The sequence below is a fragment of the Aspergillus fijiensis genome (genome assembly GCF_003184825.1).
Source record: "Aspergillus fijiensis CBS 313.89 unplaced genomic scaffold BO72scaffold_4, whole genome shotgun sequence".
NCBI lineage: Eukaryota > Fungi > Ascomycota > Eurotiomycetes > Eurotiales > Aspergillaceae > Aspergillus > Aspergillus fijiensis.
The window spans coordinates 285,416-306,822 of NW_024468980.1; the positions used below are offsets into that span (position 1 = coordinate 285,416).

General features: G+C 54.2%; 7 protein-coding genes across 7 annotated transcripts; 5 read left to right on the top strand and 2 right to left on the bottom strand.

Moving 5' to 3' along the window:
• Window positions 1-368: 368 nt before the first annotated feature.
• On the bottom strand, window positions 369-2,419 carry BO72DRAFT_474439 (T6SS phospholipase effector Tle1-like catalytic domain-containing protein). The gene is made up of 2 exons (XM_040947262.1): window positions 1,913-2,419; window positions 369-1,821 (listed from the first exon to the last, which is right to left on the bottom strand). The coding sequence occupies exons 1-2, from the start codon at window positions 2,173-2,175 to the stop codon at window positions 636-638; spliced, it is 1,449 nt and encodes a 482-aa protein (XP_040805726.1). The 5' UTR covers window positions 2,176-2,419; the 3' UTR covers window positions 369-635.
• Window positions 2,420-3,947: 1,528 nt separating this feature from the next.
• On the top strand, window positions 3,948-6,081 carry BO72DRAFT_491948 (fungal specific transcription factor domain-containing protein; the record flags this gene model as incomplete). Its single annotated transcript, XM_040948236.1, has 3 exons — window positions 3,948-4,772; window positions 4,856-5,455; window positions 5,518-6,081. The coding sequence occupies 3 exons, from the start codon at window positions 3,948-3,950 to the stop codon at window positions 6,079-6,081; spliced, it is 1,989 nt and encodes a 662-aa protein (XP_040805727.1).
• Window positions 6,082-6,539: 458 nt separating this feature from the next.
• Window positions 6,540-7,304, top strand: BO72DRAFT_524148 (uncharacterized protein; the record flags this gene model as incomplete). Its single annotated transcript, XM_040949840.1, has 3 exons — window positions 6,540-6,766; window positions 6,851-7,147; window positions 7,208-7,304. Exons 1-3 carry the CDS (start codon window positions 6,546-6,548, stop codon window positions 7,302-7,304), a joined length of 615 nt encoding a protein of 204 aa, XP_040805728.1. The 5' UTR covers window positions 6,540-6,545.
• An 848-nt stretch (window positions 7,305-8,152) lies between these two features.
• BO72DRAFT_465128 (NAD-dependent epimerase/dehydratase family protein) lies at window positions 8,153-9,357 on the top strand (the record flags this gene model as incomplete). Its single annotated transcript, XM_040946682.1, has 3 exons — window positions 8,153-8,172; window positions 8,231-8,436; window positions 8,498-9,357. The coding sequence occupies 3 exons, from the start codon at window positions 8,153-8,155 to the stop codon at window positions 9,355-9,357; spliced, it is 1,086 nt and encodes a 361-aa protein (XP_040805729.1).
• Window positions 9,358-10,321: 964 nt separating this feature from the next.
• BO72DRAFT_474440 (zinc-dependent alcohol dehydrogenase family protein) lies at window positions 10,322-11,836 on the top strand. The gene is made up of 2 exons (XM_040947263.1): window positions 10,322-11,042; window positions 11,145-11,836. The coding sequence occupies exons 1-2, from the start codon at window positions 10,529-10,531 to the stop codon at window positions 11,672-11,674; spliced, it is 1,044 nt and encodes a 347-aa protein (XP_040805730.1). The 5' UTR covers window positions 10,322-10,528; the 3' UTR covers window positions 11,675-11,836.
• A 2,133-nt stretch (window positions 11,837-13,969) lies between these two features.
• Window positions 13,970-18,151, top strand: BO72DRAFT_513887 (ABC transporter ATP-binding protein; the record flags this gene model as incomplete). The annotated part of the gene is made up of 3 exons (XM_040949492.1): window positions 13,970-14,063; window positions 14,232-15,038; window positions 15,138-18,151. 3 exons carry the CDS (start codon window positions 13,970-13,972, stop codon window positions 18,149-18,151), a joined length of 3,915 nt encoding a protein of 1,304 aa, XP_040805731.1.
• Window positions 18,152-18,381: 230 nt separating this feature from the next.
• BO72DRAFT_474441 (MFS general substrate transporter) lies at window positions 18,382-20,371 on the bottom strand (the record flags this gene model as incomplete). The annotated part of the gene is made up of 3 exons (XM_040947264.1): window positions 20,096-20,371; window positions 19,410-20,023; window positions 18,382-19,316 (listed from the first exon to the last, which is right to left on the bottom strand). Exons 1-3 carry the CDS (start codon window positions 20,317-20,319, stop codon window positions 18,382-18,384), a joined length of 1,773 nt encoding a protein of 590 aa, XP_040805732.1. The 5' UTR covers window positions 20,320-20,371.
• Window positions 20,372-21,407: the final 1,036 nt, after the last annotated feature.

Genomic DNA, 21,407 nt, shown 5'->3' on the forward strand with positions numbered 1-21,407 from the left:
TTCCCCGCATCGGTTGCTCCCGGTGGTACCACCAGCCACCTTCAATGTCTTCCCAGCCACCCCAGATAAACATGGTGGATTTTCATGGTCGATTACGGTGATGATGTCACTGTCCCATTTCTTATTGCTCTGCTTGGATAAGTGAGATCTGTCATTCCACGAGGTTGTTGTTGGTTTGTTGCCGCGTGACCCAAGTTCGCATTCCGGAGACGGGGCGTGGCATGGTCTTGTTCGGTTGATTGTTTTTATCGGTCATTTGAATACTTGAACCATCGTGCCATATTGAAGATGATGGATGGAGGAGGAGGAGGAGAAGGGAGCATTGGAACTTATATCTTGCAGGATCAATAAACGTCACCCATTCATCGAATGTTCGACTACGGACGGACGCGGAATCAGTACCTGCGACTGCGGCAGATTCCTCGACCCGGGAACCAGGTACATGAGTGTGTTACAGTTACACCGTCCCGCGCATGCTCTGTACTTCCCAATGAATGTTGTAGCACAGTACAGTACCTCGTCACTTGCAAGATGACGTTTTGCAAGGTGACTTCCATCCCGGTGGAAGCAATTAATTGATGCTATAGCACGACGCAAGCCAAAGAATAACCGTGTCCCCTGCCCACCCAACCACCCTACTGCCTCAACCTCCACTTCACGTACGACTTGGAAGGGTACCGCCGCTCACTCACCCGCGCCAAATCCCCGACACACCCGGGGATATCCTCATCAAACCCGTAGAAATCGTAGACCACAGCGTTATCATCTGGGATCAGCCGGTCCCGCAGATCGAAGAACAACTGATACAGAGCCGACACCTTGCCTCGGGTCCCGCGCAGCGTCCGCACCACGTCCAGAAGCAGCGACCCAAAAGGCGCATACGACAGGACATGCCCGTAGACATCGCCGTCGCCGGTGCGACCGGGCTCCCGCGCTCTGCCACGAATACTCTCCGTCACATCCTCGATCACCCGCTCAATGTTGGCTACCACTTCATAATTCACGGTAGTGCTCTGCGCGCGGATAGCCAGCAGCATCCACCGCAGCGCCAGATCCGCCAGCACATGGTTGGGCTCGATGACCTTGCTCGCGAACCCGAACCACCGACTGGCCAGCAGGGACTCGAGCCACCCACCGCCGAACTCGCGCAGAAACCGGAACCGCTGGCGGCCGAGATCGTAGTGGCACCCCGGAAGCCACTCCTGCCGCGTAACCCCGAACCGCTCCCAATCCCGCCGGCAATGCCGCGCGTGGTCCCGACTCACGAGACACGGCTGGAAGACAAACAGCCGATCATGCAGCGAGACCGCATGGTGCACATTCGCCACGACCGTCGAGACATGCTGATCGTAGAACACGGGCCAGTCCAGTCCGACCCCGCCGGTGTACTCAGGCATGCCCAGGCTGCCGACCGTGTCGAGGAGGCCCATGAACCGGATGGGCGGGTGGAACCGCGGCGCGGTGCGGTCCGCGGGGTCTTCGTCGCCGATCAGCGGCCACGACTTCGTCTGCCGGAAGCGCAGGGACTGCGGGGCGTGCGGCGCGTTCGTCGCGTACGGCGACCGGTAGAGGTTGTAGACCGTCTCGCACAGCAGCCGGGTTTGCGGGGCGTCGATCTCGTTCGTGCCCGCGATCCGCAGCGGGTGGACGATGCCGCAGTTGTTGATCATCCCCGCGACCGCGCGCGCGAGGTACGCGCCCCGCGACAGCCCGAAGAGCCAGATCTCGTGCGTCGGGTAGGTGTAGTTGTGCACTAGGTATTCGTAGATCGTGATGCATTGCTGCGCGATGTCTTGGCCGGTTATGCCGTTGAAGATGTAGCTGGGGCGGTGGGGGTGGGGGTTAGTGGATGGTTGGAAAGCGGGGTGGGTGGCATTTGGTATGAAGGGGTGGATAGCGAATGGGGACATACTCGAGGAACGAACTGCCCAGTCCTACACCTTCAAGGTAGAGAACCCCGTCTGGAGACTGGATCCGGGCGCCGATTCTTACCCCGAAAAGTTCGGCGAGTTTGTAGATGTTGCTTCGCGTGTTGGTCTCGCGACCGCACCAGGTCCCGTCGCAGAGGATGATGAGGGGTTTCGTCGGGTTGTCTGTTGGGGCGGGACGGGTTAGTGTGAGAGACGGTGTCGGTGTCGGTGTCGGTATCGGTGTCGGTGTCGGTGTAGTGGACATGATTGCTCTTGGGCAGGCAGTGATGAGTATGGTTGGATATGTGATTGCATTGAGTGCACCGAGAGAGGGCGGGAGAGAGAGAGAGAGAGATCAGCAAGAGAGGGGAATGAGAGGCAGCTACTGCAGCCTTAGCAGGCAAGCGGCACGGGACGGGCTATCCATGGGTCGCGGGCTGGATGGCGTCGCGGGGACCGTGCACACGAGCTCCTCTCCGCTTGGCTCTGGCTTGCCATTGATCGACGCTGAAACCCTATACGAGTACGATGGGCTGAGTGTCAGACGGGGAGTGGGGTGCGACGAGTAACTTTATTTGTGATCTAGAGCGTGGGGACTTCGAGGTGGTTGTTTGCTTTTGGTGTGGTTCTAACCTGTCTTTGAAGAGTGTTAAGGAGTAGGTTGTTTTCAGCCTGAGGGCACCGGATGACCGTTGACCAACTTAAGTACCTCGTGATAAATCCAACATCCTGGTACTCTAAGTTCTGCCAGGAGTTAGGTTCGTACTCCTTATTATTGGCTTTGGTCTCGTCGTCGGACCATCAAATCAGTACAATCGTTGTTAGGGTGAGAATTATTGAAAGCAAAACAGACAGTACCCTTCCAGTCCCGCGAGTACAATACTTACCATCAGGATACCTACATAGCAGAGCGCTGATTGACATTCCACTGGGCCCTTATGATCTCATATCAAAACCTGCTATGTGAGAGATGTCCCACAGAGTTGTGTCGATTCAGCCCTGTCGGGGATTCAACCCCGTTAAGGTTACATAAGCGAGGGTCTACATGCCTGAGGCATCAATAAGGGACATGATCCTGGGTGTGGACGGGTTATAACGAGGCAGTGCTTGTTAACACTTGACCTGTATGTACTATCTGCCAGACTTTCCAGTCAAAGCAACATACGGCAAAGTTGTGAAGGGGAGCCCAATCCATTGATTCATGCACATTCTCGAACCTACAGCATAGCATTGTCAAGATGAGTTGAGAGATGCCGATTGTCAACTGGTTCGGACCGGGCGGTTTCAGGTTCGGGTACAATTCCGTCTGTAATTCCGACGATCACCCACTCGGTCAACAATGCCGATTCAACCGGAGACTCGCATCACACCCACCACCTCATCTCCTCCGTTCGGACCACTCTTCCAAGCCAGCAGCTTCGACCCCTATTTCACCAATCTCTACCTCTGGATATAACAGTCAAGCCGCGCGTTTCCGGTGGCTTCCACCTCAAATACTCACCAGATGCCGCGAAAACCAAGTGGGGCTTCTTTCTTTCTCTACAACCAACAAACAACCGAAAAGCTTTGGCTGATCCGATGCACCAGATCCACGGAAGCGCCATGCAGCCGAAATCCACAACAGCGGCTCTGAGCTGAACCTGACCAGCTCAAGACGACAGAAGCGGGGGAAATATGTCTCCCAGGCGTGGTGCGTTGCTCGTTCCATCTTGGATTCCGATCTCTCCACGCACCGCAGGCACTAACGGCCTAACAGTGACCAGTGCCAACAAAGGAAGATCAAAGTAAGACACCTTTTTATTTCTCTGGGATCCGTTATTGCATTGCGGGTCCGATGGAAGAACTGGAATAATAAGTTAGTGTGACGGATTACCCCTTTGCACACCTTGTGCCGTGTATGGGCGCGCATGCGGCAAGCGAAGCACCGACATGAGGCGTCGATCGGCCAGGAACCAAACGCAGGGTATTCAAGATCGCGGCTCGTCCAGGAGGCGTGACATTCTTGAAACAACGGAGACAGTTCGCTCTCACAGCACCATGCCCCTGAACCATTCACCTGAGAATGATGATTACGAGGATAGCCCAACCACCAGAGAGCTGGCAGTGCGCTTGGAGAACCTGGAACAGCTGGTTCATCGCAACATCGGCACTTTGGCTTCCAATTCGAGCATAAGTGTACATGGGCGAGATCCTGACACTGTGACTGCGACACACCCTGGCTTGCGCTCGGAAGGGACTCGTACAGATATTACCCCAAGGCGGAAATATTCAACTCAAGTCCAACAACGCAGCTTCTCAGGGGAGACGTCCATTCAATACACTCTTGATCAGGTGGAAGGTCATTTGGTGAATTCTGACCACAGATTTGAGTCTGCGATTACTGTGAGTCCAGACCGAATGTCGACACCGGCCTTGACCCCCCCGTCCTCTCCAAGTGGCGAAGCCACATCTCGCGTGGCATCCGATCTCCACAGACTTCTGCACAGACATGGCATTGCAGCAGACAAGGCTGAATGGGATAGATGTATGCACACTTTTTGCAACGAGATTCACACCATGTATCCACTCCTTCATCTCCCGACGCTGTGGCATCGATACACGGAGATGTGGACCACATGGTCTTTGGCAGATCCGGAGCGCCGTATGCCGATCGGCCGCCACAAACAATTTGCGATGGCTCAGCTACTGATCTGTCTTGCCACGGGACGTTGTACCGCATCCCCTCGCATCGCTGGTGCAGAGGCTCGGCACTCTGCTGGATGGAGTCTGTACAGAGCGGCGGCAGAGCTCGTCGGCGACATACTCAATTGCTTCGAGGAGTGCTCCGATCAGATATTGGTGTTGCAGACTCTAGCTTTGATGGTATGACCGACTCTTTGTTTTCTCAACTTCCTGTTGTTACTGTAGCGAAGGGGAACGCTTGAGCTGACTCGCGTGACGTCCAGGTCATTTATCTATTCCGTTTGAATATAATTGGCAGGGCAGAAAAGCTCCTCGCGATTGCCATCTCTCACGCTCATTACCTGGGGCTTCATCGGTCCCTACCTGCTCTGGACGGGCTGAAACCATCCGACGTCGAAATCAATCGGCGGCTTTGGTGGTGTCTCTATACCATGGATCGCCGACTCGCCATTGACACTGGACGCCCATTTCTGATCCAAGACATGAACGTGAATACACCACTACCACAGGGCCTAGATGATGATTGCCTCTTTTATCGTCAAGTGTGCACAAATTTGAGTCTAGCCTCCACTCCGAAAACACACGGCAGAGCCACAGGCGCAGTAACCCCAATCCCGTATCTTGCTGCAATGGTGATCTATTCTCGAGTGCTGGGAAAGGTTTGGGAGGGGATGTACGGCGCTGATTCAGCCATGCAGTCTTCTCCTCGAAACAGTCACCTGCGTCGCGAACACTTCGAGCACTTGATCTCTCGGGCGCAAAGGGAGGTTCCACCAGAGTTTGTCTACCACCTTGGGCAGGAGGAATCCCAATCCAAGAAGACAGTAGGCTGGCTAGCCAAGCAGCAAAAGCTCATGCGGGTCGTATGTTCATCCTAGTCTCGAATAACTGAAAACTTCTGGAACGATCTACTGACACCGTGCAGCGATGGCTCTCGCTGCGTCTACTCATCCGCAGGCCCATGCTTCAAGAGACCACCTCTTCCCCAGCCATCATTTTTACCGGGCTCGAGAATGAACGGATCTGTGCACAAATTGCCAGTGACGTGATTCAAGATTGCATTGAGATTTCCGAGGAGCAGACGGTCTTTACATATCCTTTTTTTCATTATTTACTGAGCGCTGCCATCATCTCAATCGGACTCATAATCAAAAAGCCGTCTTGCAAGGATGCATTTGGCGACATGGCCCTGAAGGCAATTCATGCTTTGGAATCCTATCCTCGTAAAACATGGATCTCAGGGAAGTTGATCCGGAACGTGTCAAAGCTGGGTCACATCGTACGGCGAGTCATGGCTGACAGCGCTCCCTCCGAGGGAGTTCATTCTTCCCGCCTGTTTGCCAACCGTGATTGCGTTTCGAGAGAATCAGCGGAAAGATCATTCGAGTGTGCAGATCGGGGGGAATCCGCGGTACAAGAGATGCAGTGGCTCGAGGCGCTTTTTGGCAGTTACCTCGACTCGAACCTTATCGTTCGTTCTGGTGAATGATTGTGTAAAGCCTAGATTCTTGAATTCCACGAGCGAAAATATTGAGCGTAAACACCAATGTCAAATGTCAGTTGATGAGGAGCAACTTAGCATACAGTAGGTCAAGTAATTGCTTCAGGCCTGCCTCTTCTGTATCGGCACTATGGTGAATGCTTATTCCCATCAAGCCCATCCCGTCTTTTTCGTTTCACACAGTCGATTGATACCCTTCTAGCTGCTTCCCAAGCAATCCATACTTTCTAGATCATGTGAATTTTCAAATCGCGTTCAATTATCTGTCTGATTGATGAATCAGGAAGTGAAGCTGTGCGACTGCTCCAAGCCCGCCATGACCACATGATGTCGCCATCTCCCGCGCCTACCAAACATCCCTTGCAGTATTCACCGCACCTCTATTCATGGATTGACATCAATCCCACCATGTCCATCAACTTGAACACCTAACTCCTTTCCTCCTCCAAACCATGACCGACATTGCCCAAGATGAACCACCGGACTATCCAGTTCTTGCAGAAGCCACGCTGATCAAATTCGAAGGAAGAAACTTTCAAGTCTTGACAGGCAGGTGCCTACTGAGCCGACACGTTTCCGAGAAAATATACCGCCCTTACATCGAGCGCCGGGCTGTCTTCCATGCCACAAAGCTCGATGATCAGCAGCAAGTCGTGGTCAAATTCTTCATCCAGTAAGTCCTTGCCTCATGCTGTTCAAATTTGTCTACTTCTTAGGAAGGCTACTAACCAGCATCTCTACTGTCTGATACAAATAGCCAGCACCCAGTCCTCAGGCGTGGCTGCGAGGTCAGCAGGCTCTTCAGCGGCATCGCTCAACCCGGGTTCACATGGGAAGTACAAGCATTAGAGGCAGCACGGAGAGTGAACGGCTTCCCTCAGCTCCTGCACTGGGAATGCACCGTCCAGAGCCCGGAGTTCGAGAATCCGGGCGGGCGGATTAACCTCATTGCTATGACGCGGTTGCCGGCCTTTCCCCTGTCGTTTTACATCGACGACCTCCGCGGGCAACGGCAGATTGATGCGATCAGGGCACGAGCTGTGGACCTAGTTGAGTGAGAACGGGCCTTTTGCCTGCACCTCTGCTATTTTGATTGCTGACTTGATTTCTACAGAGCGCTGCGCCTACACGGGCAGGAGCATGCGGAGGGTGACCCGGACAAGATCATGTATGATCCAGCAAGTGGCAAAGTGTATGAATCCTCTGCCTAATCTCGCTGCCCTTTTCTTGCGATTATTGACGATTTTGTAGTGGAATCTGTTGTCTCGGAAGATCAGTCGCCATTCGCTCTACTACCGAGCAGAACAATCCAATTACCGAAGACAGTCATGTGATCAGGCAATTTGGACTTAACATCTGGTATAAGTACTGGAACAGGGGGGAGGGGGAAGACGAGTAAAGGAAATAATCTCCGGGAGTGTCAGATTGTGTATTGCTGGGATATCATGTACATGCCTACTTACACGTACCAAGCGTCTGACCGTCTTGGAAATTGTCCAAGACTCAAGCTCAGCTCGACTAGCAACTATGATTAAGAATTGGATACCTCGTTCACTCTTGTTGAGCTCCGTTCTCGATGACTTTTATGCGGAGCTGTTTTTGGTTAACTTGTTCTCTGTATTGAACGCTATGTCTCTAGACCAGTGCTTTGTAATACGACGTCCGTGGAAGAGAGCAGGAACGCTCATGCGAGAGACAGAGAGGTCAGGCGCACGAGTGCCCCAAAGTGAGACTACCCTGGTAAAAATGCCATATTGTAAAGAAAGGAGAAGCAGTGGATGGCGCCCTACTCCTCAATCGTGCCGCGTGCAGCGAGCTTCTCCAAAATGGGGCGATCTCCAAGTTTGGGGATCTCCCGTCCCCACTCATGGACAACTCAATCATGTTTTGTAAGCAGGGAAAGATAGCATGGTTCGATGTAGTCGATTCATTTCTTAATTCCGCGATTGTGCCCCGCGTCCGGGTGAGTGACTTCTAATTCTGACGTGAGGGACATTGACATTGACACGCGTTGGCCTGATCCACTAACTCACGCCGACATTTCAGTCAGCCTGCAAGTATGGCTCCGAGGATCTTCATGTACGCAAACCCACTAGAGACCCAAGCCAGACAACAACAACAACTGATTGAGCATCAGCACCGGCGCAACTGGCCTCATCGGAGGCGATTTCTTACACATACTCGTGGAAAAACATCCGGACTGGGAGATCGTCGTTCTTGTCCGGGACGTCCGCAAGATCAGTTTGCTCCGAACTAACTATCCAACCGTTGAGATTATCCCAGGGTCGCTGGATGACGTCGACCTGCTAGAGCAGGAGAGCAGCAAATCTGATGTTGTCCTAAGTATGCATCGCAGGGGACATGTACAGTGCACTCTACGTATAGAATCATTGACTGTGATCAGATTTCGCCAACTGCGACCACCTCCCCGCTGCAGAAGCCATCATCCGAGGTCTGGCCCGGCGTAAAGAGCAGGGCACGGTAATTCACACCTCCGGCGCCAAGATCATCGCCTGGGAGATGGAGGCCCAGCCCTCGAACTGGGGCCAGCTGATTCCGCGCTACTACAATGACCTCGAGGGCGTCGCGGAGCTGACCAGTCTGCCATCCGCCGCCGATCCCGAGCCCACCGGCTACGACCACGTGCTGCCCAACTGGGCGGCGCATCGCAACGTCGACATGGCCATCCTGCGCGGCCGCGGACACCCCCAGATCCGCACCGTCATCGTCTGCCCGCCGACCGTCTACGGGCCCTCGCGCTTCCCCGGCTTCACGCGCTCCATCCAGGTGCCCCGGTTGCTCAACGTGATGCTCCGCCGCCGGAGGGCGTTCACCATCCACGGGAATGAGAACCGATGGCACATGGTGCACACGCAGGACATTGCGCGGATGTACCTGTTACTGACGGAGGCGGCGGTGGACGAGCACTCCCCAAGGGAGCTGTGGAACGAGCACGGGTACTTTTTTGCGGAGAATGGCGAGTTTGCGTGGGGGGATGTCATCCGGCGACTGGCGCAGTTGGGGTACCAGAGGGGGTGGCTGGACTCGCCGGAAGCCGAGGATCTGCCCAATCATGTCGTGCAGCGGTTCTGGTATGGCGGTCAGATGAATGTGAGTTCCACGAGTTTGGGGGTCGCGCGCCGCGCCCGCGAGATGCTGGGCTGGACGCCCATGGAGGCGGATATATTCTCCGATCTCGAGCGTATGTTGGATGTGGAGGCTACGTTGTTGTGGCTGAGATCGGAGGCTGGGTCTCCGTTTTGATAGCCCGAAATTCGGGACCGTTTGATGTTTGAAACTTCTCCAATGTATTTGTTCTCTGGTTGCTTGTGCAAGGGCTGGAGCACATAGACTCTATATACGCTTCAGCCTGTAATGCCGTGATTGCTGGGTTCATTATGTATTGTAGGTCAGCTTGTGTCAACATCAACATCCTCCACACACTCATGGCTCTCAATTTGCACATGGCAGAAGTTCGTACATACATCTATGTACAGTAAAAACTCAATATAACAAAGCTGAACCATATGCAACCAGGATATAACAGGTTAAGCGTTGTGTGGGGTCATACATCCTCATCGTTTACCACGCTTAAGGACAAACTTTATCCTCGGAACAGAAGTTTACACTTCCCTAGTTCCAGCAAGTGATTCAAAGTTATGTGGTAAATTATTTAAAAACGGCAAGTCCTCGCCGGTAGATATATGTGTCCATTACACTCACGTTTTTAGTATAACAAAGATCATACTCAAATTAACCGGTTAGCTGATCATAATTGATGTTTGATCCTTATTCCGGATTCCAGTCCTCTCCACAAGGCCCTTCCCGGCCCTATCCATCGTACGCATATGATTTCATTCTCCAACTGAACCGTCGGATCATAATCACGTGATGGTTTGCAACCCCCTACTGAATCAGAAACACAACGAGGACAATCGATCCAAATTCCTACCCAATACTTGTACTAAGAGGCGTCTCTCAAATCCCCAAGACTTTTTGCTTACAAATGATGGCACCCTCGTAGCCCCGCCCGGGCCCAAGATTTGACACGCCCAGGGCTGGCTGAGATTGATAAAGTTGCCCCCGCCGCATCTCCAAATTTGGAGAAGCAGGTTGTATCAGTTTGGGGATAAGCTTTCCCCAACACTCGACTCTCCAACGCCGCCGTTGAAGGCCATGACGTTACATTCTGCAAACTGAGCTGCACCTGAATTATCTCATGAACCATTTTTTTCCCCACACACCGCATTACCACGGTGAGAACTTCTCTCCATGCAGAAGAACCGGGACATAAAAGCTTGCCAGGAGCTCCTGCCTTGACCGACTTCCATGTTCAGTTTGCCCTTTCCAGTTCACGCTTGAGTCAGATCTTTAACTACCAACCACCAACATCCACCAGCCGATTCCCGATAGTCAACCTCGATCGTCAAGAATCATGCCCAGCCAAAGAGTCATCCGCATCAACGGCCCTCGCAACTCGGTCGAGAACCTGAAGGAGTTCCAGGAGTCCGTGCCCGAGCCGACCAAGTACGAGGTTCTGGTCAAGGTGCACGGCGTATCCCTAAACTACCGAGACATCGGCGTTGCCACCTCGCTCTACCCCTTCCCCGTCAAGGACAATGTGGTTCCTTGCTCGGACACCGCTGGCGTCGTGGTGAAGGTCGGTGAAGGCGTGAAGAACGTTACCGTTGGTGACCACGTGATTGGTACTTTCGATATCACCAACCTCTTCGGCCCCCAGTTGAACTGGGAGAACGGTCAGGGTGGTCCGATTGACGGTGTGCTTCGCGAATACGTCTGCATCCCGGCTGCCTCGGCGGTGCAGGTCCCCAAGGAATCCGCCTTGTCCTTCTGCGAATGGTCGACTCTGGTCTGCACGGGTGTGACTGCGTGGAATGCGCTGTACGGGAATATTCCCCTTCGTCCCGGCCAGACTGTTCTGTTCCAGGGTATGTTGATTCTTTCCCATCCATTTCCATTACCTTTCACTCCGTTTCTTCCCCAACCGCTTATCAGTACAAAACCAACGAATCTATCTAACATCAACCCAGGAACCGGCGGCGTCTCCATCACCGGCCTGATCCTGGCCAAGGCGGCCGGCGCCCGCACCATCATCACCTCCTCCAGCGACGAGAAGCTGAAGCGCGTTCAGGCCGACTACGGCGTGGACGATGTGGTCAACTACAAGACCCACCCCGAGTGGTCCAAGGAGGTTCTCCGCCTGACCCAGGGCCAGGGGGTCGACTACATCTTCGAGAACGGCGGATCGGGTACGATCGGCGAGTCCCTCAATGCCGTCAAGATGGGCGGCAACATCTCGGTGATCGGCTTCCTGTCGCAAGCCGACCAGGCCAAGATGCCGGACGTCGCGGCTCTTGCCCTGTCCAAGGGCGCCGTCGTCCGCGGTATCACCGTCGGCTCCACGCAGCTGCTCCAGGAAGTGACGCGCTTCGTGGCGACGCGGGGTCTCCGGCTACCCGTGGATAAGGTCTTTGATTTCAATGAGAAGGCCGTTGTGGAGGCCTACAAGTATGCTGCCTCTGGTGCGCAGATCGGGAAGGTGTGCATTAAGGTTGCCTGAATAGAAGGGAGTGCATTATTAGGAGGAATACTGGCTTAGAGCTGTTTCCTCCTTTCTCTTGGCTTAGAATGTGCATTTGGAGTACTTGTAGCATTGGGGCTTAGATTGAGACTTTATGGCCGCATCTGTCTGCTGTGTGTATGATGGAGATATATTTCGTGGGAGCCTTTTGAGAAAACCAATCTATGCCCTCTGGATGAGGATTCAGCATCCCATGGGACTGGAGTCGAAGAGGGCACCAGCCTACTAGTATCCTGGCTGTAAAATCGAGTCTGTACAGACTCGTTGTAAAGAGGGTCCGTATCCAGGTCTCGACAGCCTACCTAGTCTTCCACACCGTCTAAAGAGCGAATAACTTGCTGATCATCGACTGTGGCTTATCCCACGTGTTCAAATAACCTCTCTACTCAACATTTACTCTGTGTCTCTAACATGTAACGAAAGTCTTGACAGGTTTTCCTTGAGGCGCGGCCTCTTCAAACAAGTCTCAATACGTCATTCCCCTGCTTTCAGCATCGAAAAAGAAAGAAGAAAAAGGGAAGCTCATTGGGGCCAATAGGTTGATGGTACATCATCGTTTGTCGGGATGCTGAGTACCCATACTCAACAGATTAACATGATCCAGTTAGCCTACCGATCACTAAGATCTCCCTCAGCATTCCCTTCACCAAACAATCGTGAAAGTGATTTTGACGTTGACTACGGCGGTCAATCTTCCTTCACCGTCCCCACAGCTGCCAAAATCTTGCTTGAACATCTTCTAGCAATATGAGCAGCGGTAGCATGCAATGCTCAGAGCCCTCCTGACCGTAGGCAGCCCGCCGATTGTCATATCTTATCATTTGGAAGTCTATGGTCAATAGATTGCGATCATGCCGCTCCATCCTCCTCCGTCAATCGGACCCAGCAGACTCCTATCATGTGCGAAACCGCTGAGATATGTTCGCAGGTCGATGTCTCACCTACGCTCACGGATGACTCACTCTCACGATCAAACGGTGGGGGCGAGGGCGAACCCGGGTTGTTGATTCGGGAGGAATCCGTGAATGCAACGCGCGAGGTCAATGACTTGGAAGGCTTGCAATTCTCAAATCTGCTGGGAAGGTACCTAGTCTTACCACCTGATAAACTCGGTCCGGCTTGCCTCCCGGTGTAGGGGGGTTTCGATGTGACGACCGGCGAATCCTGGTGAGTGAAACCCCTCCTGCCAAGTGTCAATATCTGGGTCGATGTTACATCGTGGGAGGGTGTCGGTCGGGGCGCTGTGTTGTAAGTAATATACAGAATGTTTCTTTTTTTTTGTTTTTTTTGTTCTTTTTGCATGTAAAGCGATGGAAATTGGCGCAGATGGATGCAAATACTTGGCATAGGGTTAATGTTACTGAAGAGAGTAAGTATGTTGCCACTGTTCGCTTGAGGTGTCTATTTCGCTACGCTCCTACATTGGCCCCCCTCAACGGCCCTTGATTTGAAAGTTGAAGCCAATTTGTCGTCGCGAGAACTCCTCGCCGCCGAGTGAGACATTTAATCTTGACTAGGTAATGATTGCGGACTGATCAGCTCCGAGCTGGGCGGATCTGTTTGGCAAAGCTCTGTTTCGATAATGCCATTTTTTTGGGCATACCTGCGAGTGTGAAGGGGTCAGCCAGAACATGTTGCACTTGTGTTCTCACAAGCATTGGGCGTATAACTGAAATGAGGACGCTCGCGCCATTGTGGCCCTCAGACAACAAATCAAAATTCGGTTCCTTGAGAATAGGTACCTTATGGAGGTAGTTGAGCGTCGGAAACAACATCACATGATGCCCAGACAGGGTCTGAGACACATTGATGGGACACGAAGGACTAGTCTAAGGTGCCTGCACTGGAGCCTCCCATAGAAGCCTACCTACGAGAAACTACGTTCAATCAGGAAGGTGACAATCTTCCAGCGGCTGCTGGTGGGGACAGGGACAGTGAGTGAGTGCTATGTATATTTGCAAAACGAGGGCGGAAATCAATACCGTGTATGGGGGTTACAGCTGTATTAGGTATGATACCGTAATCCGCGGAGACCCTCTTATCTGATGATCAGATAATCTATCTAGGCATGAGAAACCATTTTCTTAGCTTTTGTTTTACGTAAAGAATGCCAATCCTGCCGACTGACCCTAGTCGGAGTCCGTATTGCTTCCGTGGCCGAACAGTTGTCGGTCGAGTGATTGCCGGAATCGAGGTCAATGGTGTTCTATACCTGCTTCCCTTGAGCTTTCACAGTCACTGCGCCGCTGCCGTCTAGGGTGTTGCTGCTTCACAATGTCAGCATCAGAGCCTTTGAAGAGCGATCAGACGGAAGGAGCTGTCAAGAGCGCAAGCCACGCACAGAAGGCCGTAAGAATTCAACCTCGTCGTCTCTACCAGAACCACTGACCGAGATAGATCCTCCTGGTGTCGCGATGCATCCCAGAGCCGAAGGACATCAAGACTGTGTTTAGCTTCATCCGTCTGCTGTTCTCGCTCAACTACACCCGCGTCGACCTGGCCCTCATACTCGTCGGCACCTTCTTCGCCATCGCAGCCGGCATCCCCGAGCCTCTGCTGGGAATCGTGCTCGGCCAGCTCATCAACGAGCTCAACGATGTCTCCTGCTCCGCGACCACGTACGACTCGTCCTCCGTCCGGACGAAAGTTCTCTATCTGATCTACATCACCATCTTCAACTTCGCCGCCATCTACATCTACGCCGCCTGCTGGGCGCTGGTCAGCGAGCGTCTGGCCCGCCGCTACCGCAAGGGGTACTTCCGCAGCCTGATCCGCCAGGAAGCCGCGTTCCATGACACCCTACCCTCGGGACAGGTCATCTCGCGGCTGGTGAGCGACATCGAGACGGTACAGTCGGGGACCTCGGAGAAGGTGGGCATATACATCGCGACGCTGTCGTATTTCATCACCGCGTACATCGTGGCCTTCATCAAAGTGCCGGTTGTGGCGGGGATTCTGGTCGCCATCGTGCCGTGCTTCTTTGCCATGTCGCTGGTGGGAGGCCACTTTACCTCGCGGTATGGCAACCGCGTCGGGAAACATGTCGATCAAGCGACCTCCATTGCCTCTTCCAGCCTGTCGCATCCCCGCATCGTGCATGCTTTCAATGCCCATCGGCGCCTGGAGGAGTTGTTCTCATCGAATCTGTTCAACGCGCGCAAGGATGCGTTGAAGAAGGCAGCAGTGCATGCGGCCCAGATGGGCTTTTTGTTCTTTATCGTGTATTCCTCCAATGCTCTGGCGTATTGGAAGGGTGCGCACCTGATTGCGGACTATATTGATGGTCTTGGGTCTGGGGTCTCCCTTGGGGCCGTGTACACGGTGATCTTTATTCTCATTGATGGTTAGTTTTGTTTCTTTGCCTCTTCCTTCGATTATCTGCCATTGGCATTTGAGAACCTCTCATTAGTCTAGCTCTAGCATGCTGACAGATGTCTTACAGCCTCCTTCATCTTGAGTCAAGTCTCCCCGTACATGCATGTGTTCAGCGCCGCCGCAAGTGCATCCGAACGGCTGTTGGAGGTCATCAACCGTGATTCTCAAATCGATGGCACTTCAGAGACGGGGGAACAGAGCGTAGACCTCGCCGATAAGGAGATTGTTTTCGAAGATGTGAGCTTTACATATCCCGCACGTCCTTCGAATCCCGTCCTGCAAGGGGTCAACTGTTACATTCCGCCAAAGAAACACACTGCCATCGTGGGTCCGTCAGGCGGAGGCAAGTCCACCATCGTGGCACTTCTGGAGCGGTTCTATGATCCATGCTCCGGGGTAGTCCGGATCGGGAGTCAAGATATCCGTGCGGTGAACGTGGCAAGCCTGCGCGGGCAGTTGGGTTTTGTTCAACAAGAGTCCCAACTCTTCGATCGGTCGATCCTGGAGAATATCGCTTACGGGCTCGTTGGGTCTACCGCGCACGAAAGTCTGACGGAGGTGATTCTGGATATGAGTTTGTCGGCTGTCGTGGAGCAGATTCAAGCGGGGACCCCGGAAAAAGACGTTCTCGCTGCTTGCGATCCTAAGATTGCCGAAATTGTTCGTCGGGCGAAAGAGGCTGCCGATAAAGCTAATGCACTTTCGTTCATTGAAGCCCAAGCCTTTGGAATAGCGACGAGTGTTGGGACTGCTGGGGGGCAGTTGAGCGGTGGTCAACGGCAGCGCATTGCTCTTGCGACTGCACTTGTTCGTGAGCCCAAGTTGCTTGTACTTGATGAGGCAACCGCTGCACTTGATTCTATCAGTGAACGCTTGATCCATGAGGCCTTGCTCAAGGTGTCGGGGACTACGACGATAGTCTCTATCGCACACCGTCTGGCAACGGTCAAGGACGCTGATCAGATCATCGTCATCGAGAAGGGACGAGTGGCTGAGTATGGATCTCCGCAGGAGTTAATGGACCAGGGTGGTAGGTATGCAGCGATGATTGCACAGCAGAAGTTGGATCAAGGGGAGGCACAAGAGCTTGTGACGGGCGCCGGCAGCACGAATGATAGGCCTGGCATTCACACTGAGCTTGTGCCTGTCACAGAGAAAAACAACATCCATGAGAAAGATAAGATCGATGCGACCGTGGAACAGACGCCAGTATCACAGCAAGAGGACCCCCCTGGCTCGAAGCGCCTAACTCTGAAGATCTGTTTTTCTTTTATCCGCCCTAATCTTCTTCTGATCATACTAGGGCTGGGTATGTCGGTCATCATTGGTGCTAGTTATAGCTCAAACGCGGTTCTATTCGGCAATACGCTGGGAGCGCTCAGTCCATGTAAAGGCACTCCTAGCATCCGACACAGCGGAAGTTTCTTCGGCCTCATGTTCTTCATCGTCGGACTCGTAGAGTTCTTTGCCAATATCATCGGCGGCTGTGCCTATGGGTGGGCTGCAGATCAGACACTCTATCGCATCCGCGTTGCGTCCTTCCGCTCCTTGCTCGCCCAGACTATCACCTGGCATGGCACAGATGGACGCAGTCCAGGAACGCTGATCTCCTACCTCACCGGCGATGCTTCAGCTATCAGCGGCCTGACTGGAACAACAATTGGTCTTCTGCTGGCAACAACTGTCAATTTGTTTGCCGGGATTACTATTTCGTTCATCGTTGCGTGGAAGATCTCCATTGTCCTGCTGCCTACCATTCCTGTCCTCTTGGCAGCCGGGGTCATGAAGCTCCGCGTACAGAATCAATTCGCCGAGCGGCACAAGAAAGCATTCTCGCGGGTGACTGAGATCACCGTCGAGGCGCTGGAAAATCTGCGTTTTGTGGCTGGATTCTCCCTGGAAAAACAGCTTTACCGGGAGTTCATCCATGCAATCCAGGGCCCATACAAGAAGACCATGAAGGCCATCGCCTGGGGCAACTTTTGGCTGGCCACTGCCTTCAGCGTCAGCAACCTGATCAGCGCTCTCGCTTACTGGTGGGGCTCCAAGCAGATTGCGTCAGGTCTCTACTCCCAAAAGCAGTTCTTCATTGTCTTGCCTGCATTACTCTTCAGCACTCAATCCTGCGGCCAGATGCTCGCCCTTGCACCGGACCTCTCCAAAGCCGGCAAGGCTGCTTCTCGCATCGTGGACTTGGTGAACACCGACTCCGCAGAGAAGGAAGCCCAAACGGACAGGCATAAAGAGATAATTCCGTGCGGGGAGAAGTCTGACGTCGATATCGAAGCCAACCCAGCCTTTATGCCTTGCTCCGAATCGACGCCTTCACCTACCCCCATTGGCGCCGAGCTACGTCACGTGCAGTTCTCGTACCCTACCTCGCCGGACCTCCCCGTCCTCCGCAACCTGAGCCTCACCTTGGCTCCAGGGGGATTCTACGCCCTCGTCGGCCCCAGTGGCTCGGGCAAATCCACCATCTTGGCGATGCTGGAACGCTTCTACTACCCATCCTCGGGTACCATCTACATCGACAATCAGGACATCACCCGCGTCCGTTCCACGGACTTCCGTGACGAGATCGCCCTCGTCCCGCAGGAGAGTGTGCTCTTCGAAGGCAGCGTCGCTTTCAACATCGCGCTCGGAGCTCGGCCCACCGACACACCCACGCAGTCCGAGATCGAGGCCGCGTGCAAACTCGCCCAGATCCACGACGTGATCATGGAATTGCCGGACACGTACGAGACGATCTGCACGCACAACGGAAAGCAGTTCTCGGGCGGTCAGCGGCAGCGGCTGGCGATCGCACGAGCGTTCCTACGCAAGCCCCGCCTGTTGCTCCTGGATGAGTCGACGAGTGCGTTAGACGGGGAGTCGGAAAGGAAGATCCAGGAGGCGCTGCAGGGGTTCGTGGGGAAGACGACGATCGTGGCAATTGCGCACCGACTGCGCACGATTTATCGGGCGGATCGGATTTTCCTGATTGAGGAGGGTCGGTGTACGGTGCAGGGGACGCATGCGGAGTTGGTGGAGCGGAGTGCGGTTTATCGGGAGAGCGTGGTGCATCAGTCGTTGGATATGTGACTTAGAGGTGTCGTAGGCGGTGGACGTTGACTTGTGTGAATTCTTTAGAGTGGAGAACTTGGTAAATATTAAGACATTTGAACGGAATATAAAAAGGCCGTCTCTATTGACCGGCACCAATCAACCGCAACATCACACTATTAAATACCAGAACGTAGCACAATAACACTTGGTAGGATAATTGCCCCCTCGCTCTCGCAACCTGCATCACCTACATACTCTCTCCAAACCTACAGCATCACCCCTTTATTCTGCCTCTGATCGACGCTCACATTCTTCCAGATCAGAATACACTGGAACCCGAGCACGAGCACCGCCGTGGTGGCAATACAGCTATACTTCTGACTCTCGCCCCAGGCAAAGTTGATGGCCGTGCGCACCTCCGAGCCCACGGGGTAGGCCATCTGCGCCAGATACCCACCGAGATAGATATCGGCCCAATCCTTCTGGGCCGCCGCCGGCAGCGCCTGCCGCAGCCGGTCCGGAAAGACATTGGTATACACCGCCGACCCGACGGTATTCCCGGCCGCACCGCCCAAACTGGCAAACAGCCCCAGCACCGACAGCATCATCGGCACGCCATCGTGATCCGCGACCGCCATGACCGCCATATCCTGGCCAATGACCAGCGTGCCACCGGCAATCGCAATGAAGATCTGACACATCACCACATACCCGATGGGATGGTGCTCGCCGCGGAAGTAGACCATCAACCCGGACCCCAGGATCATGAGCGGGAGGCCGAAATACAGGCATGCATTCCGGAAATGGCGGGTGCGGCGGATGTACAGCCCGAACAGCGGGGCCCAGAAACACGACCCGATGTTGTAGATCTGGTTCATGTACCCGCCCTCCGCCGGCGTCAGGTCGTGCACCACCATCGCGAAGTTCAGGAAGTACAGGTCCCACGCCGCGTAGCCGAGGTTCAGGAAGGCGGACAGGAGGCACGCGCCCAGCACGGTGCGCTGCCGCAGGAGCGTGTACCGGATGAACGGGCGGCGGGCGTACAGCCGCTCCCAGCCGGCGAAGGCGAGGAGCAGGATGAAGCCGACGGTGAGCATCGCGATGAAGGTCGCCGAGCTGTATTGCGCCCGGCCGTAGACGGTGAGGCTGAAGGGGAGGAGGAGGAGGATGAATGAGGCGATTAGGATTAGGGCGCCGACGACTGTGGGTTTGAGGGTTAGTTGGGGGGTGGGATTGGATAGGCGGGAGGGAATGGCTGGGGTGAGGGGGAAGGGGGCAGGGGACAGGTGCGTACCGTCGAACTCGTGGATGTAATGCAGCACGGACTGGGGCCAGGTGCGGTTGCTCTGGCGGGGGGTGTAGATGCCCAGTTGTTTGGCCTTGCGCTCGTGGAACTTGAACACCACCGCCAGGGGCAGGAACACGCAGGGGAAGATGATGGCGAAGGCGCCGTAGGCCCAGCGCCACGAGGCCATCGACAGGAACGACTGCGCGGCGAGCGGGCCGGTGAACGCCGTGCAGATGAAGGGCGTGTTGGAGAACCCGAACGCGAACGCCCGGTTGCGCAGGCCCGAGGTGTCGGCCATGAATACATCCAGGATCAGGTACAGGGCGTTGTAGCTCACCCAGTACAGCACGTAGCCGGCTGCGAACCCGTTGGGCCCCGTGCAGGCGGCCAGGACGATGATCCCCAGTACGAAGAGGCATGTGAAGATGAGGAGGGCTTCCGCGCGGCCCCAGACGTTCAGGATCTTGGCTACCGGTAGCTTCATCACGCCGCCGACGACGGTCGCGAGGATGGCGGCCGTCGCGATCTCCGGGGCGGTGTTGAAGTTCGCGTATGCGTAGACCAAGACGTTCAGGCCAATCGAGGAGTGGAAGGCGAGCATGAAGAAACAGACCCAGATCCTGGGATGAGGAGACATTTGTTAGCCTGTTTTTCTTTGTTGCAGGGGCTGAGGGACAGGCAGGGTAACGAACCAGGCGTAGATCACCAGCAATGTCTTCTTGGTCCAGACGGAAGCTGCTGCCTCGACCTTGTTGAGGCCTGCTGCTCCGCCCTCCATCGCTTCGTTGACTTGCCCTTGAGCTTCCTTGTCATTCGAGGTCGGGGGTTCGTGCTTCTCAGGGTCGGAGGCAGTCACTTGATCCGGGGATGAAGTCTGATGGACTCGAGTACGATCGAGCGAAGCACGACTTGCCATGGCTGGTTTGTGAAGTCAAGCGACACGATGTCCAAAGGAAGAGTAGATCTTTGCCAAATGTTGCGATCGAGAGGAGCGCGGTTTAAGACACGCGTCGAAACAACTGAAAAAGGTATCGACAGCACCGGCAGACAGCCTTCCGGGGAACATGCGTCTCACATGGGTGGCAACAGAATTTTTCCTCCTCGTTGGCGTAACTCGGCTTGGTGGCACTATTGATCCCAAACGAGACTAAAATCTTATAGTGCACCGCTTTCACTCCTCGGCGTTGGGAATGGTCGTACGACTTCCACTGCGGTACGGCTGGTATCTCGTCTCTGAAAATTACCGTCGGGTGGTAACAAGGAACAGCATGGACCCTGTTTCTCACGATTGACGTATCAGCTCTCGCGCAGCCGCTCGGGACCCACGCACCGACTAGCATCTAATCTGATAATCGCATCTAAACTGAACCCCTGTTCTGAATATCGCCCGCCATTGGCCCGTTCGCTTCTTGGCATGCACTCGCAACCATCTTTAGTGAGACCCTGAACTCAATTTTGCCAGGAATTGGTAATCAGATCCTTGGCATGCAACCTCAATTTATTTTACCGTCCCCCAAAAGTCAATACCGGGCGGATTATCACGCAGGACCTGACCAGTAGCCCGATCCAGTAAGACACATTCTACAGTGCCACAAGCGGAGAGGGCCAACCCGTCGAGCTTTGATGTGGGGATATTTTAGGTTAGCTAAGCGGCCTCCCATCATGTGCATTTTCCCTAGCGTGTAAGCAGAGTTTTCCACACCCGTTGGCCCCGCCCTGTCGAACCATAACCCACCGATCACAAGCCAGTCGGCGTAAATCAAGCCTTCCTTATCAATCTGATAATCGCCGGTACCGGCTTCTTGCAACGGGGTTGCTCGGGATATGATCTGTCTGCGGGTTGCATGCCAGTGTCGTGGTGGTCGTTGCGTGATTCTGTGTACTCCAGTCTTCGAGTCGAAACAATATAGGCTGTATTCACTGCTTATGCAGATTACAAGTAGGCCACCTTCCACCACCACAGCCGCTTACTGTCTCGGCATGATCGGTACAACATAGTAGCGT

What these genes read in the sequence shown, in the direction of transcription:
- BO72DRAFT_474439 (XM_040947262.1), bottom strand. Translation starts at nt 2,175, where the DNA reads ATGTCCACTACACCGACACCGACACCGATACCGACACCGACACCGACA. An exon ending in CTGGGCAGTTCGTTCCTCGA is followed by an intron (nt 1,822 to 1,912) that starts GTATGTCCCCAT and finishes CCACCGCCCCAG; the next exon opens with CTACATCTTCAACGGCATAA.
- BO72DRAFT_474440 (XM_040947263.1), top strand. Translation starts at nt 10,529, where the DNA reads ATGCCCAGCCAAAGAGTCATCCGCATCAACGGCCCTCGCAACTCGGTC. An exon ending in CCAGACTGTTCTGTTCCAGG is followed by an intron (nt 11,043 to 11,144) that starts GTATGTTGATTC and finishes ACATCAACCCAG; the next exon opens with GAACCGGCGGCGTCTCCATC.